General features: G+C 29.4%; 1 protein-coding gene across 2 annotated transcripts; it reads right to left on the reverse strand.

The window, feature by feature from the left end:
* Positions 1–5,441: 5,441 nt before the first annotated feature.
* On the reverse strand, positions 5,442–12,936 carry LOC113845941 (pentatricopeptide repeat-containing protein At1g74850, chloroplastic). 2 transcript variants are annotated; one of them, XM_027473674.1, is made up of 4 exons: positions 10,901–12,936; positions 8,654–8,968; positions 6,292–6,399; positions 5,442–6,031 (listed from the first exon to the last, which is right to left on the reverse strand). In XM_027473674.1, exons 1-4 carry the CDS (start codon positions 12,718–12,720, stop codon positions 5,701–5,703), a joined length of 2,574 nt encoding a protein of 857 aa, XP_027329475.1. In that variant the 5' UTR covers positions 12,721–12,936; the 3' UTR covers positions 5,442–5,700. The 2 variants fall into 2 exon arrangements, with proteins under 2 accessions (XP_027329475.1, XP_027329476.1); XM_027473675.1 differs by lacking the exon at positions 6,292–6,399 and having other exon boundaries at positions 5,537–6,031; positions 10,901–12,902.
* Between the last annotated feature and the right edge of the window lie 5,740 nt (positions 12,937–18,676).

Raw genomic sequence — 18,676 nt, forward strand, 5'->3', positions numbered from 1 at the left:
TGTTCTCTTTATATATACATGAAGCTGGTTTCAGACTTTTCTTTGCACACGTGTGCATCTTTATTTGTTTTCGAAATTGGTTAAACCAATTTAGCTATTAATTTTACTTCTATTTCTGTTTACTAAGTATTGATGCGAGATTTTGCTTAGGGTAGTGGTTGAGTCTTTCAATTATTATAGATATATTGATTTGCTTCTTTCAAATAATTAAGTGTGAAATCAGCTTTTATTTGATGATTAAAGATCTATTGATTCTATTTACAAAAGTTCATAAATAACTTAAAAAAATTTATAAATTATTTTTAGTTTATTTCAGTAAACTTATCGGTATTTTATAATTTATTTTAATAAATTATATCATTAAATTTTTAATGTAAATTATTATTTAAAAATATTTATTAATAAGTATTTAAATAAACAATCATTCAAACTCAAACAACCCCGCGAGACAGTGTATGCTTCTTAGCAGTAGAGCATTGTCATAGCTACATTTGAGATTGATTTGCATTCTATAATGCATTTTATCGATGTAATTATGGTTCATTCATTGTATTACTCATCTTAAAATATACGGTTTAGCAAGCACCTTTTAGATAGGAAATATTATCATATCAAAGGGTATTGTTATTTAGAAATTTATTACATTTGGTTAGTCGTTAATTAGTTGGTTTATCTTTGTATATAAATCAATTCAAGAACCTATGTTGTAATTGGCTATCTCATTTTATCAATAATAAGAAAAATATTTTGAAATTGTAGTCCAAAATGCCAAGAACAAATGGAGTTTGATCAAAAAGTCAGATTTTAGAAAATATCTAATAATAATAACAAATAACAACTACGGTAACAATAGAGTTCATTTTATTTCAGATTAGTTAATTGAGTTTACTCGATCTATAAATACTCTTATTATATGTTTCTCAACAAATAAAAAATTAAAGATGGGATTAAACAAAACTTAAAATTTAAAAGTCATAGACAAACACTATTGCACGTGTCAACTTTGATAATACTTTAACTTAATGATACATGATAAGCAATTTATTAGTGAAATAGAGATTTTAAGTGTTTACTATTTACTATTTAATAATTTTAACTCATTCCAAATAACAATATCAAAATTATATTTCAACTAAAATATACATTCAAAATCAACCTCGTTGTACCCCAATTAAAATCCATGTAAAATATTGAGTTATTTAAATTGCTGAGTCACGTTCTTTATTTTACAAGGAATCTGAGACGGGCATATAAGATTAATATCCCATTTCGCATGATGAATTCCCCATTTTGTTAATTCTTTAACTTATAAATAATATAACCAATAAAGTGAAGCACTTAAGATATGAATTTTTTCGTACGAAAATTTTGGTACCACTAATTGTACAAGGGCTTAACTCGTTTCTTGGTGGCAGAAAGGTTATTCTTTTTGTTTAACGTTTTAAAGAAAAAGGTAAAGAGAAAATGTACTAGGATTGGTGTGATGTAGCTTTAATCACTTTGTTTCCCTTCTTACATGCCCTGAATCAAACTAGTTCAAGAAAAGTTCAGAGAAAGTATATTCCCACAATAAAATTATACAATAATTTATATGATTTTTCTTTTTTCTCTTTATCTATCACTTATTGTATGAATACTTATATACTTTTTTTAAAAAAGAATATTATTTCTCAAAAGCTAAAGCCTAAAGCTGGTCAATGACAGCTCCATCTCAGTTGCTCATGAAGTATAGTCTATATATATGGCGCATCCTACACGATCACCACGACAATTTTACAGTGCACCATTAACTTATAAGTCAAACAATTGAAATGCTTTTCAATCCAACAAATCCCTGATCCGAATTCTTAGAAGCCTTAATTTAATTTATTTTAAAGAATATATATATATATATATATATATATATATATATTAAATATTTTAATTAAAATCAATGATAATTATTATTTTTAAATTGGACACATATATTTACTTTGTAGATATTATTTGTTATTCTTTATTCTAAGTTAAACAAATAAAATATAAAGATTGTAGAGATATTAAGAAGAGTTTATAAACCTATAAAAATACTGTCATTTTTACAAAAAAAATTATTTTATTTTAACAAATCGGTTAATACAACTTATTTGAAGTTCTTTTATTTTATGTTAATAAGTTTTATAACTTTTCAATATTTATACTCAAATTTATGACTAAATTTCATATAAAAATAGAATTATTTAATCTGTATATTTTAAATACACCTTAAAAATAAATCAAATTATCTAATCTAATCAGAAACCTAAGTTGCACCTTTTAACTTATTTTTAAATTTAAACATTTTTAAGCATATATTAAACAATTTTAAAAAATGAAGAATGAATCTAAGCGGTGTTTAGCCGTTTTATTTTTCTTTGTTTAAATGAAGAATCGGACCAAATATAATTTTCAAGAAGTTCTAAAACTTTAAAATGAACTTTAATAAATAAGACACAAAACAGAGCTTTTTATGGGGTTAGTGGGAAAAAAATTTACATTTAAAAAAGTGTTGTAAAAAAGTTAAATTAAACACTATCTAAATCGATTAAAAATATATAAATGAGACAAAAACTGATTTGACCATATTTAAAATTTTTGTAAGCTTTATTTCAATTTATTTAAGAAAATAAAGACTAAATAAGAGAAGGGTTAAATTTCCAAAATAAATAATCGTTTGTCTTAGTTCTTTTTCAAAAATTCAATAATCATAATTTTTTTTTAAAATAAGATAAATCAAACGTATTTTAAATTTAGCTTTTTATCATTAATATGAATCTTGCAAAAGGTATCATTTTTAAGTTAATTTAAAAATTTATGTAACTTAATTTTTTAATAATTTTACAGTAATATATTATTATATCAAATAAATATATTTAACTATGCGAGTCATGAATAAATGTCTTTATCCATTGAATGAATCATATATTTACAATTGTCAATTGTCACTTTGTTTCTTATGGTTGTCAATCGTCATGAGCTCAGGTTTCCCACACTACACCACCCAACCGGGCCAAACATGGACACCCTGGCCTCATGCACGTGACGAGAAACAGTGTTAATTTACTAATGAAAAAAAAATTGAACGCCTCTAGGTTAAAAATTATAATCTATAATAAAATTTAGATATATTAATTTTAATATTTCCCCACCTCACATTTTATAATTATTTTGTCAAATTTGTACTTTTAAGGAAATATTTATTTTCTATAATTTACATCAATTTTTATTATAGTCTACACGTTTTAAAATTTTAATTTTTTGTTTTTATAATTTTGCTTTAGATTATTGTCTTTAAAATCTCATTTTGTTTCAATTTTTTATCTTCCTCGTATATTAGGCATTAATCCATGTAACTATAAGTTATAGGATATGTATTTTGACATATTGTTCAAAATAAGGATTGAAATTGGATTTTTTAATATTATAAGAAATAAAAATCAATCTTTTAAAATATGTATCTAAAATAAAAAATATATATAAGAATAAAAATACATATTTAAACCATTTTTTTGTCACACTACTTACCATATGTAGAGATGTTATATTATGCAATCAAATGATACAATAATTTGTAAAGTTTATTTTACTCTTTTTCTTTCAGTTATTTGTTTCACTTTATTTAATTTTTTATTTTTGTCTTAATTATAAATAAAGTTGTATAAAAAAATTGTGTAAATTAAATTTCTCTCGTGTATACCACTTTCTTTATTTTAATTTATTTAGTTCTCTCTTTCTTTCACCATAGACTATGCATACCTCAAGAAGTGTGGAAGACTCGTTTTCCAGGGAACATTATCTACTTAAAAATCAAGCAATGGAGGAAGTTAAAAGTCTACTGTGGGCGATCCAATCAAGCTTTCACAAAAAATATATTTTATTGTTGAAATGTAGATATAAAAAAAAGTAAAGCATTTTGTCCCAACATTTGCCCATAATCCAATGAGTGATGTAAAGTTATTTAATGTGAGGGTTTTGTCATCGACTTTAACTTGTTCTCGGATGCTATATACAATGATAAATCCCATGCCTACAGCTTATTTCAGCTGAATATCACCCTGTGAAAAACATGAGATTGACTATTTAATTGGTGAATAAGAATTATCTAAAATAAATACATTTTTCTTACTCAAAGAAAAAACTCAATTTGAAAAATCATTTTCTTTAGTAACCGTGCTCATTCTCATATCCTTATCTCCCTAGCGTGGTCTACATTCCAACTTATATTTGCAAGAGGAACATTTGAAAAGTTTTTTTAAAAATTTATTTAAACTTATAAAAGTAATTTATAATTATTATAATTTTTAAATTTTTTTAATATTTTTTGAAAATGATTTAAATTAGTAGAGATAGACCATCAAGCACATGTATTAATTAATTAGTAGGGAGTTGTTTTAAGTCAATCTATGATTTTGAGTTCCAATAAATGTAATTATATTAAATATTTGGAGAAAAAAATTATCATCTGTAATAATTCTATTCGATTAAAATAAAATTGTTTACAATAGAAGATATATTTAGTTTATAAAAAATTGATTAGTATGTTTAGAACAAAAAAAAAGATAAACATAAGTTAATAAAAAAAAGTGGAGAGGAAAGCATTTCAAGGTGAGACTTACAAAATTTAGGTCTTTCCAAAGGTAGAACTCTCGTCGGATAAAAAAGCAAAATGTAATTTTACGCATAACTTTTTTTTCTTTTTAATTCAACAAAATCTAATTTTATATATACACACACGTTCATTCTTAAACTCATCTAAACAAAATTTTAATTTTTTATTTCTATTTATTCAAATTAAATATTTTTATTATATTTTCTCTGATCTATTTATTTTATTACTTCTTTCATCAACCAAAATTCTTTGATTTATTTTTAAAAAATTATTATCAAATTTATGTCATAAACTATTTATTAAACACCGTTTACTCAAATACGTCCTAAAGGCCGGTGCAGAAGTCCTTGATAAACAGAATTGATGTGACTCTGAAAGGCATATTACATGATAAGGGATGTGTCATGCAAAATTATAAGAATAATGACCTCTGTCGATAAATAATTCCAGAGTACCTATTCATGACGGCCGAAAGCGGATGCTTGAAAATTTTCTAACTCGTGGTCGTCATGATGATAGCATGGAAGAAAAAAAAAAATAAACACTCACGTATTTCACATCTTTCTAGGAATGATATAGATGATCATGCTGGTTTGGGGAGTCATACCAGGAGCTATCCCTCCCCTCCTAAATCGAAAAGTGAAAATTTATTTCTTAAGAATTTGTTATGAAGGGATTTGTAAAAATTGAAGTTCGATGCATTCTTAATGTAAAAAAGTAATTTGCTGTCTGTCAAATATGATCAAACATCGTTTGTCACAAATGTATATAAGAGCACGTGAGCATCGTCAAATAAGATTAAAAGAAAATTTGTAAATTTTTGTGACGTTTCTATTTCTATGCGGAATTAGGAAACCAACATATATATATATACCAAAATTTGGTGCCCATAGCCAATTGAGCTTCTTCAGAGACCTTGAGAGAATATATATACCAAAATTTTGGCGATCTGAAAGCCAGCCCACTCGGGAATATCAGTGTAACAAATATGTGCCCCAATCTCAATTTCAAATAATGACAAAAAAAAATCTTAATTTCAAATAAACTAAATGTAATTTCTATATTTCTCTAATCTAAACTGCACTAGTTAGAAGCTCTGTTCTCGTACTATCTGTTCTAGAATCAAGATCATTAGCTTTACCACTTTGCACTTTGGATGTTATTGCTCCTGGAATAGTCAACGGAGTATTACTTAAAGATATTAAATTATGCAAATTTTTACTACTGGAAGATGATTCAGTGCCCGACAGAATTCGTCTCAGTTGTGACTGCTGACAAACAATGCGTCCTTTGTTCCATCCAGGGAAAGCAAAGGATGATGAAACGTTATCCTGCAAGAATGAAATGGCAGCCTTTGCGATAGGGAAATCTTGGCTATCTGTGCTTTTCTCCATGAAACCCCGACTGGAAAATATATCAACGTTAGAAAGCACTAACTGGTGATCTATATCAGGTACTAGATAAATCTTTTACTTTTCCTGATTAAAAAAAAAAAAAAAAAGACAGACCACTGCACCTTCCACCTATTCATAACCAAAGTGGATCACATGCAAACATATTCTGCACCAATTTTACACCTTATTTCTAACATCAATGGTTTAACTCAGCTGTGTGGTGCAGAAAATAAATAAGATTTAAGTTTTTTAGGGGCAAAAGGAACTTACACCACAACAACTGTTGCTAGCTCAGGAAGATCCTCGCCACTCATGAACATTTCCTGCATATTGTTCAGCCAAATTGATAGTGCTGTTAATGCACCACCTTCCGACATCCTGCAAGACAATCAAGCTTTAGGTTTCACATGATTCATTAAAGCTATAAATGCTTAAAGCTCTCTCATTTTGGAGGCTAAGAAAAATAGTGTTATCAACTTCCAATTTCAATGATCATGTCTCTTGAAAATTTTAGAAGACTCCAATAGTCACATTTGTCCATCTTGTTAGTCATTTCATCTACTCAATCATTCTCACGCTTAAATTTCAACTACCAATTTGTTGATTGGTTACTTAGAGAAAATCATCAGGAAGCACAAAATCCTCCAAAATTAACCTTTCTAACACGAAAGTAAATTGGCTAAAGAGACCCTCTCTGAAAATCAAGAAGGCTAATTGCCTGAATAGAAAGTGGAAGGTTGTAATTGTCTATTGATAGGGTATCGAATAAAGAATAGAATTCTTTATTGAATCTTCTCTGAACAAAAGAAGAGAATAGGAAACAGTACAACACCTTCCTCCTAAAATTTCAAGAGTTCCAGTCTCTCCTTCCAATATCTGATTTCTCCACAAATACCCTCCCTCCCTTTCGAACTAACTATTTATAAAGCATGAAACAAAATAAAGTTATAACCAATACAGTTATGACTAACAATTCAAATCCCCTGCAGCTGCCCTATTCTTAGGCTTCTTCTGATAAACCTTCACTAAAGGTGGCCTACACCTATCAATACTCGGTACCAAAAGCTTCACCTTGTCCTCAAGGTGAAAGGAAGGAAATGCCTCTTGCATCCTCGCTTTCTGAAGTGTCCTCCTCCCTCCCATTCATACCTTCTATTTCCTCCAACAACATCACTTTTAACTGCTTATTTTTACAAATATGGTTTGGGCCATATTTTTCCTCACATCTAAAACACTCCCCCTTTCTTATTTTCTCTTGCATTTCTACATTGGACAACCTTTTGAAATCACCACCCCGTCCTCTAAATCCAGACCCACTTCCATTACTACCAGCAAATGATGCAGCTAAAACTACTTCAGCATTTGTTCCTCCCACTCTCCGTTTCTGCTCTGTATCCACAGTCACTGTATGAGAGAAAGAGGATGGTCTATAATTGCTTTCATGCTTCCCTATGGCCTCAACTCCATTCTTCATCACTGTTGCATTCTTTTGATCAATCATCAAAGTTTTCTTCATAATTGATGATAGATTCGGAGGTTCATACAATTTCACCTCAGCTCCAATTTCTTCCTTCAAGTCATTGACAACTATATCCATCAAATGTTCCTCTCCTACCCCACTCAGCATTCCTACGAACTTCTCGAATTGAGAAACAAATTCCTCCACCATGCCTTCTTGCCTTAAAGCCAATAAAGCTGCAAAAAAACTATGTACCATGGCAAGCTGAAATCTACCAATAATGGCTTCTTTAAACTCTTCCCAGTTTTGGTGCGCATGACATGACTCCCACCATTAAAACCAACTTAGAGCTTTACCTTCAAGGGCCATCATCACTGCCTGAAGCTTCTCCCCCTCCTCAGCCCCTTGCAAGCGAAAATAGCGTTCCAATTTATTAACCCCCCAAACACATCTTCTCGTTTGTACACCAGAATTTTCATCTTTTCCCCCTGTTCACTCCCTCTGATAGGTTGCCCACCTACTGCCGCCTCTGACTGAGCGTCATCTTCTGCCTGTCATGCTGCTTCTTTAGAACGGCAAACCAAGGATTCCACCAACACTTCTAGTCATCAAAATCATTCTTCCTCTCAATTCCGATTCTCTTATCACTCACAATTCCAAGCTTCTTGATCGCAGTTCCACAGCTCTATACATTACTCCAATCGTTCGATTCTTGACTGTATTTTGGTAGTTATTTTGCGCATAATCGATATCGATACCATAGCTCCTAGATGGAGCTCTGATACTAGATTGATAGGTATCGAACAAAGAATAGAATTCTTTATTGAATCTTCTCTAAACAAGAGAAGAAAATAGGAAACAGTACAACATCTTCCTCCTGGAATTTCGAGAGTTCTAGTCTCTCCTTCCAATATCTGATTTCTCTCCAGATACCCTTCCTCCCTTTCGAACTAACTATTTATAGAGCATGAAACAAAATACAGTTATAACTAATACAGTTACGACTAACAATTCAAATCCTCTGCAGCTGCTTTATTCTTAGGCTTCCTGTGATAAACCTTCACTAAAGGGGGCCTACACCTATCATTTATGTCTTGACACTGGAGGTTTTATATATGCTTTCCTTTATTAAATAATAATACAAGTTTTAAAAAGAATTGATTGTCACTATACCTGTGCACATCCACAGACCACACAAGTTTACTACTGCGAAAAAGTTCAGGGAAAAGCCCTCGCTTTGATGCTTCTTTGAGCACTCTTGCAGCCCTTTCTCTCTGGAACATCCACCAAAGAGCTTCTAATAGTGCATTGTAGAACCTCATTCCCAATCCACATCCTTCAGAATTGAGTTTGTCAAAGACATACTCCACAATCTGCCAATTAGATTCATCATCAAAATCTCCCTTAATCATTTGTCCAATCACTTGATGAATATCTGACACCCTCATTCTGATCATCTCATCAATTAGATTATAGGCATCATTTGACCTGAAACCATGAAGACAGAGAGGTAAGCTCAAATATGAAACATAAATAAAGCATTAGAAGGAAAATGCAATTAATAGGTGGTCAAAGTTGAATCAAAAGTTCACACAGAGTTAAGCTTTTACTTGACAAACATAAGAATGAGATAGCAAATTGCAAAGAGAAGTAATGAAAAAGAAGGTTCCCCCGTGTAAAATAAAGTGAGAATGGGTCCTAGACAAGATCTAATCAGCATACAAATGTGCCACACAACATTGAAAAATTCTATCACAAATATTATTGTTTCGTTAGACTTCAAATTATGATTGACATCCATAGTTGATTTTATTTATTTATATTAATTTCAAAGTAGGTCTATGGCCTAGTGTGGAGAGGGAGATGACAAACGAAAGTGAAGGTAAAATGGCTTGGCTAGGATTATCCAGTGATCAAGTAGTCCCCAAAAGGGAACTGGTTAACAGTACACTTTTTGAAGAGCTTCAACAGAGCTTATCATATAAGCACTTAATAGGTGTTCAGCTAAGCTTATAAAGTGGATTACAATGTTGTTATAAGGTTTTTTAAACTTATTTTGATAAGATTCACAACAAAGCTTATCAAAATAAGTTTATTGAACAAATACTTCAAGTGTGCCCTAAGTTCAACGAATACAAGCACACAAGAAAATGATGTCATAACATGTATCCACCATAGCTTGAATGCAAATATTATTTTTACATAAAGTCTTCAATACCATGTTTTTTGGGCTCCAACTCCCACTATTTATTCAAATCGCCTATCAGTAAGACAGTAAATCAAACCATCTATACTAAGCAAAATAAAATTCAGTATACAATTGACACCACACTAATAGAACATTGCATGAGAATTCGCTACCAAAAAGTTGAAAAATGTAAAGATGCAGAATAATAATGTACAAAAATACAAATCGCTCCAGAAACATTCAAAGTTTGCTAGACATAACAAAGCAAAAAGTTAATTGTAGGGGTAGAATGTATAGGGATTTGGGGGAGAAAATTACTAAGATGAGATGCAAATTATAGCAAAATATAAAAATCTAATGGAAAATCATATGGAACTTCCAAGACCAAAACTCATAATTCAGGGAAGCTTATAGTTATCTAATATTCATGTTAGTTGCATCTGGTGTTGGTCACATGAGCTAGTGAAGTATTCCTTTGTTCGAAACAAGAAAAAGTAGTCATGCTTCAATGCTCAATAATGGGCCCAAAAAATTCCTTGCTTTGATACTTGTTTCATTTTAGTCCAATCTCACAAACAAACAATAAGTAAAACATTTACCATATGTTTGTATGTCAACATTGTACCTGAATTGATGTCAACATGTGATGTAATGATGCTCCGAGACCTCGAAAGTTTATTTAGGAAGAAAGCATGTGTAACGAATGGCAGTTACGGCAGCTATACCATATGATAGTTATGCTTTATTTAATTTAGCAGTGTGCGTGGACAGTTATGTTTTGTACTGAATGGCAGTTATGCCATATGATATGACAGTCATTCTTTGTGGTGTTTTATTTAGGATTAGGGTGTATGTGGGAAGTTATGGCACGAGTTGTATTTGTCAGTTTCAGAACAGAGTAATATTATCTGTATGGAGATGTGAGTATCTGGGTCAGCAAATTCATTGCTCTAGGGTACAGTCTGTGTGTTTTGTATTTCAATAAACATTTCCTATTCAATTTTGAGTACCTTTCTGGTGTTCCATCAACATATCATTACTCAACTGTAATTTTATCCAATATTTAATTCAATTATTTTCACTATCCCTTCAGTATAACATGCTTGATATCATTTATCAGTCAGTATTTGTAAGCAACCAATTATTATGACTCAAACTTCAATTAGAAAGTAGCATTGCAATCATTTTAAAATAACAGAAAAAGCATTGCAATAAAATAAAAGAATGCTGACCTGTCATTCTTTGCATAAAGAGCTAGCATCATGCAGTAGCACATGACACTAGGCAGAATTCCTGAAGCTTTAATTTCTTGGAACTGCTCCTCACTCTCTTCAACAAGCCCAGCAGAGCAGTATATGCTTAGCACTGCTTCAAGTGTCAGCTCATTTGGTTCACAGTTTGCCTTTTCCATCTCAACATAAGCTTTTACAGCCTCTTCATGCTGACCTCCTTGCCGAAAAGCTTCAATCACACCATTGAACAAATGCACATCCCGTTGTAAACCAGACTCATTCAGCCTGAATAAAATTGCTTCCACTTCTTTGTACAATCCCCCCCTTGCACATGCATGAACAAGTGAACTGTAGGTCTCCACAGTTGGGTTGCTCCCAACTTCATTCATGGTGTTAAATGCAACTAGAGCCTCTTCATACAGTGCAGCCTGCCCAAACGCTTCAATTACCCCAGTGTAAGCCTTGGAACTTGGCACTATTCCTTTTTCATTCATATGAGATAAAATTTTCTTTGCATCTTCATAGAGCCCTCCCTTCCCACAAGCAAATATCAAACCCTCATAAGTCTCCATGTTGGGCTCAATGTTCTCCTCCACCATGTCATGAAACAAAGTGACTACTTCCTTAAAGTATCCACCCTCCCCAAATACCTGTATGAGAATATTATAAGTCCCAGCATCAGGGTCCGTGTTGCTCACTTTCATTTCAAGAAAAAGATCGCGAACATCATCATACCTCCCATGCTTCCCATACAAATTCAACAAAATACTATATGTGGCCGCATTCGGCACACACCCTGCAGCCTGCATCTGCCGAAACACCCCTATTGCCTCTCTAATGGACCCCAGCTCAGCATAAGCCTCTAACAGCACATTATACGAACTAATATCGGGCAAATTACCCCCTGACTCCATTTCCCTAAGAAGCTCAGAAACCTTCTCAAGCTTATTCAACCTACGAAATGTCTGAACAACATAACTATAAGTGTTAATATCAGGAACTACCCCGCCTTCATTCATCGTCCTAAACACCATTTCAGCCTCATCACCTAATCCCCTATGAGCACACGCACTAAGTAAAGTATTATACGTAATAACATCAGGTTGAACCCCTTCATGCCTCATTTCAGCAAACAACCCTAACAACCCCTCCCAATCCAAACCACCCCTAGCACAAGCATTAATCACAGTGTTATAAGTCAAAATACTGGGAGAAACCCTCTCCCGCTTCATTCTATCAAGAAGCTCAAGCGATGCCTGAAACTGACCGTTGCGACCATAAGCATTGATGATGGCGGTGTATGCGAAGACAGTGCGAACGACGCCGTTTGAGGGCATTTCGTCGAACACCTCGCGGCACTTATCGAGCAAGCCCTCTCTGCCTAAGAGAGTGATCATGATTGTGTATATATGTTCATTGGGTTTGCACCATATCTGACGCTGCATGTATTTGAAGAGTCGCAGCGAGCGTTGCCAATCGCCGCGCTGTGCGAACTCTTTGAAAACGAGCGCAAAGTCGTTGAGGGATAGCTTGTTCTTGAAGGGGTCGAGGCAACGGGCGATGCTGCCACGTGGCGCCAAGGTGATTAGTCTGTTGATTAGGGTTTCTACGTCGTAACTGTACTTTCCTTTTTCTACCGTCACCGACGGGTTTACTGGGATAAGTTCCTTGGAATTGGCACGTGCTTGGAAATGGAATCGCCAGTGAGGTTTGGGTTTGGAGAAGGTGAAGAAGAGGTGGCGGAAGGTGGTTTGGGGGCTGAGAAGCGTTGGGGGGAAAGGGGAAGGGTTGGGTACAGAGAGAGAGGGTGAAAGGGTCATTTCTGTTACGAGATCGTTTTCAGAAGTTGAGAAAACGGTTACGCAATGGCATGCTGTTGTTCAATGCGGATTCAGGTTGACATGAATTGAAAAAGTGTTGGTAGTTGGGTGGTATGGTTTTGGTTTCAGGGGGAGGAGGAGGAAGAAGATGGAGTGAGGAGAGTAAGCTTCGTCACTGAATTGAGAAAAGGCCACGTGTTGTTGTTCTTTGTGGATAACGGTCAGCGGAGTGGAAAACGCAAAATGGGAAAGTATTCGGGTTATTTGACCCGGATATGCGCGGATAGTGGAGCCCCAGTGATGCCGGGTTGCGGATTGAAGTATGATCCATTTTGAAGCGGGTGTGGACATTCGGAGCTATTGGTGGTAACGGATTTTCAAACAAAATTGAAGCGGGAGAAATATATAGAAGCTTTATGCGTTTTTCATACGCTATCTCTATGATTTATCTAATTTAAATGGCAAAAATGTATACGATGCATCTTTTGCACTCATGTTAATTCCTTTCCACAACAACACTGACAAGAGCTGTCAACCTAGGCTGAAGTCTACTATCCATCTCATTTGATTTCTTAAGCCATCTTTCATTTTCAAGAGATACATTTATAATAAATAAATTTAATTGCTTTTTTTTCCCTAAAAGTAGATTTTGAATTAGATTACGGATTATATTTATTTTTGTCATGATAACTTTAATTATTTTATTACTAGAGATTAAAAACCTAATAATTAACATCATCTTAAATAATATATAAAAACTAAACAACATACAATTAAAGAAAATAAATAAATATTACACTATCTATTATCTTCATAGTTAATAAAATTTGACCGGTTAAATAAAAAACTAATCAGGTAATGAATTTGATTAACTCAAAAAATTAGTGAATTCAAATAAGAATCAGCCAAAATAAATCAAATTGCACAATAATAAGTAAAAAAATTCATTTGCATAAAGAATATTTTTATTCTAAATTTTTAAAATAAATAAAAACTCATTCATCATATTTGTATTTAATTTTAATTAATTAATTATTGCTTATCTTATATTTTTAATAAAATTGATTTTCAGAATCTTATATTGATTTATTATTTGATATAATATGAGCTTAATTTTAGTGTAATGTAATTATAAATATTTTTATTTTACTATTTAATTATAATATATTGTAAATACAATTTTCATATTAATTATAATAAAAATCAACAATAATACAATTCAATGACAGTATAATTATTTTTTACACTATCATTATATATTAAATTAATTTTATATTGTATAATATTAAAAGATATATTCTATTATTACCGGTCTAACCTTAAATCAATCATAATTAAATTAATGAGTTGTCAAATAATGTTTTCATTTATTTAAAGATAGGTCTGAATTTGAAATTTTCTGATTATTTAATTTCCATCACATCTTGTGCAACTCTGTTTATTTATTGTTTTCCTGATTAAATTTGATAAACTAAAATTTTATTTCTCTATCAAATTAATAAAATTCTTATCTTTGACAACACTTAACTAAAATAAAATTTTACATAAATCTTATTAAAATATATATATATATGATATTTGAGTAAAAAATACTCTCTCTTTTTAATAGACATGCACGTGGATTGATCCTGAGTATAAAGATTATTTTTTATAACTTTACAAACTTTTTTGGAGGTGTGAAATAAACGTACGTTCTAACAACATATCCAATGGTGACACATGTAAGTGCAATTAACCATAAATTTCTGTTGGATGAATATTTTTTTTTTTCATTGGCACAAATATTTTGTGTTCTTTATCTTCTTGCAATATTTCTGCATCTTGAATTGGAAATTACAAAAGAAAAAAAATAGTTTTATTAATAAAAATATAAACTTGTCAGTAAATTAATTGAAGCTAGTTAAAAATTTTAACCGATTGAAGAATATTTTCACTAAATTATATTATATACAAGTTGCATTGTTTTTTTTTACACTTATTAATTATAAATATTGCATAATATAATTGGACAATACGAAGGTAATCATACTGGTAAAGCTAATTGTAAGCACAACACAAAATTGTAGATACCGTTTAATTAGAGTCATAAATTAAAAGGTTAATTTTTTTCTAATTTCTTTTTAAGTGAGTTTTTAAAAGTTAATATTATAATATTTTGTAAAGACTATAAAAGCTTAATACCTATATAGAAAGTAAGTATCAATGATTAAAATATATTAAATAAAAATTCTTTCTTCTTCTCTCATTTTCGCTTTGAGATTTTTTTTTTTTAATTATGTCTCAATAATTTATTTTTTTTTGTTTTTCATTGCCAGCGTAAATAAATAACAAAATTTGTGTACTTGTCTTACTGTTTTCCATTTTTTAATTTTAAAAAATACTGTATCTGTAAATAATCGTTGCAAAATTATTTATCATTTTTCAAAAAAGTAACTGCGTTGAAGTTGCTGTAACAATTCTACCATCTTTTTTCTTTTTCTTTTTTAAGTTGTTTTATTTGTTTTTCTTGTATTTTACTTGATTATTAGTTATTGATTTTTTTATAATATTAATTCTATGGTTAGTTCAATATTAAATAATATTTAAATTAGCTCAAATCTTACATTTTTTTATATATTTTATAATATTTAAAATTGTTGATTTAATTGTAATTTATTAATTAAAACCCGTATGTTTGACCTTAGTATTATTTTGACAAAAATACCTATTGTAAAAAACTGTACTATCATATAAATTCTAAACAAAATTTCTAAAATCAAAAACTTATTTCAAAAAAAGTTGTCACTTATTGCTAATTTCAGGATTAAAACAATTTTGTTTTTACTTTTTTTATCTTACATAAATTAAGCTTCCCTATCCACTTAATTCTATTGTTTGAGTATAGTTTTTTTTCATATAAATTTTTTGAACATTTACTTCCAATTTTGTAATTTTGGTAAAAAAATTATCTTTTTATTTATCTTTTATCATTTTGTCTGATTCCTTCTTCTATTGTTTAATGAAGAGTTATGGAATTTTAATACAAACTACGAAAAGCGCTCTCTCCCTCTTCTTTTATAAAACAGTATTTAAAAAATAACACAAATGCATAAATGTAGAATAAATTATTGAATTATGACATACTTTTTTTCTCATTATTCGGTGGTTGATAAAAAAAAAGAAAATATTTTGTTGTATACATATGATTTGATATAATAAATATTAAAAAAGATGAGTCAGTTTGATGTGTTTATTATTACTTTAATTTCAAAGTTTTTTAAAATGTAAAATACCTTTGTTATTATATAATTACAAGAGAATAAATATATATTTAAAAAAAATCACTTAAAAAACAATAAACATTTGAAGTAATAATAAACACACCCAAAGAGAAAATATTATTTCTTTTGTACAGTGTTTATATATACCAACTATTTGGGAAGATAACCAAAATTAGGTCTGTTAAATTTGTTTTTGATCAACGGAGTCAGCTTAACTGTGTTGCGTCGGTTAAAAGTGAAAGTTCCAAACATGGGAATGGGATCCATAGTTTTTATTCGGTGGGAAAGGACAACCGTTTTCAGACGGAGAAAGAAAGTGGACCCCAAATTCCACCGCCCAACTGTCCAATTACGCTTCCCAAGGCACCACTTCCTCCAAAAATCAATATATTAAAGATTATTTCATATAAAAATTAACCAATTTTTATTTTAAATTATGTAATGTATTTTTAAATATATACATTTTCAATTTTAAACTTTATTATTTTCTTTATACAAATATAATTTATTTTAATGTGTAAAAATATACAATAACCAAATGGTGAATTTTTTATATAATAATATGTTATAAGAAATTAAAAAAATATGAGAGTATAAATATTATATTTATCATACGTATATTTTCTATATGGATAAAATTTTATCAATAAAAAAAAATATCAACTATTTCAATTTTATTACATTTTCAACATAAATTATATATATTAATTTTCTTCATCGATGCTCTAAAAATATTGATTAAAAATAATTATAAAAATCAAAATATTTTACTATTTATTTTTAATACTAATTTAAATTATTTGATACGAATACACCAGGTACTTTTATATCACTAGTCTATAAACACAAGGATAAACTCTATGTTCAACTTCTCATAAAAGATTTCGATAATATTAGGAGCTAACAATATTCAACACTTTTTTAATATAAGTTTTTATAATGTCAAACACTCGTAGAATAATATATGACTCTCTTTTTTTTTTTTATAAATGTCACTCGTAAATTTATAAATTTTAAAAAACTAATAATAAAAGTACTTATAACATCCCTCTTAGATAAACAAATGTAGACAACTAATCAAATGTAGGCATAGATTAACCAATACACTAAAAGCATTTTTTTTTTTTTAAACATTGAAAAGTAGCTACTATGTTAAAATAAAATATTCAATATTAACTTATTTGAGTCATTAAAAAAAACTCAGTAAGTATATTGAACGTTTGTTAACCAATGCTCTTCAAGAACCTGTTGACAATACGTGTCAATTTAATATCAATTGTATATTTTGCTTTTCAATGCGACTACTGTTGAAGAAACTGTTAAACAACGTTTAATCAGCTTCAATTTAACCGGCCCACAAAGTAATATTGGGCCTACAAAATTACTATATTGTCATTACATATATTTTTACTTACACTTTACATCTGTGAAGAAAAAATAAAAAACACTTTCACTTTACATTATTGTCTTGTATGAGCATCAACATTTTTTAATATCTCAGTACATAAAATATATACAATGTTATAAAAACATTATTATAAAGATTCATGATAATATATACAATGAGTGTAGCATATCTTTTTCTTTTGGGTAAAAGGAGAAAACAAATATTTTTTTAAATATTGATTATAGGAGATTCACCGCCTTTAGTGTTCACTTTAAATATTTAAAGATAATAATCATTTATTAAAAAATATATTTATTACATACACTACACTAGTGTGTAATAAACTTAGATGCTTAGACTAAGTTAAGTAAATTCTAAGAATTAAGATTAACAATACCATATGAAAAGCTCAAATAATTGTTTAATTAAAAAACATTATATTTTTAAAAATTGTATATGAATATGCATGTGCTATTTTTTGAAAATATAATATATATATATATATATATATACAAACAAAAGCAATATTTTTTTTAGAAAATTGCGTTTTCTTTTTTAATATATATATATATATATATATATATATATAAACAAAAGCAATATTTTTTTTAGAAAACTGCGTTTTCTTTTTTAATATTGTTTTTTAGTGTAATTTGTTGTCATCAGTATTTATTACAAAAATGATGTGAAAATTGAATGTTTTCTCAAAATTAGGTAAAAACCCTGAAAATAAATTAACAATAAATCTTTGTTCGAATGTAAGAAGAGAAAAAGAAAGAAAGAAATTTGATGATAATAAAAAGCAAAGGTAAATAAGTAAAAAATCTATTTAGCTTAAGATTTTCTTTTGTTTTATAAATAATTACAAAAATATTATGCTGTTTTAACTGTATGTCGTGTTTTAAAAAATACAAGTGTAAGCAACATATCAAACAAAAAAGGAAAAAAAATAATAAGTGAGTATTATTCTTACTTAAAAAAATTGTTTCTTTTATTTGACATATTGCATACACATATATGTGGGTGTTACTCTCACTTAAAAATTTGTTTCTTTATTTGATGTATATCATATATACATGCAGGGAATTGTATCTATTGAAACAAACATTTTCATACAATAGTAAAATGGACAAATTTATATTTTACAATCATAAATTTATTTTAATATTGACAAATCACAATAAATTTTAATAATTAATAATTTAATCGTATATCTCATATAATACACTCATAATGAGAAAACTTTTTTTTATTTGAAAGTAAATGAAATTTATTCTAATCATTAAAAATCATTTCCCAACTCTTAAAT

Source organism: Abrus precatorius, unplaced genomic scaffold (genome assembly GCF_003935025.1).
Source record: "Abrus precatorius isolate BTA unplaced genomic scaffold, Abrus_2018 Scaffold8, whole genome shotgun sequence".
Classification (NCBI taxonomy): Eukaryota; Viridiplantae; Streptophyta; class Magnoliopsida; order Fabales; family Fabaceae; genus Abrus; species Abrus precatorius.

Bases quoted from the DNA above. Each gene is read 5' to 3' on its own strand.
- LOC113845941 (XM_027473674.1), bottom strand. From the start codon at position 12,720: ATGACCCTTTCACCCTCTCTCTCTGTACCCAACCCTTCCCCTTTCCCC. The intron at 6,400-8,653 runs GTATAGTGACAA...ATTGTCTTGCAG, and splicing joins TGGTCTGTGGATGTGCACAG to GATGTCGGAAGGTGGTGCAT. The intron at 6,032-6,291 runs GTAAGTTCCTTT...TATATTTTCCAG, and splicing joins CTAGCAACAGTTGTTGTGGT to TCGGGGTTTCATGGAGAAAA.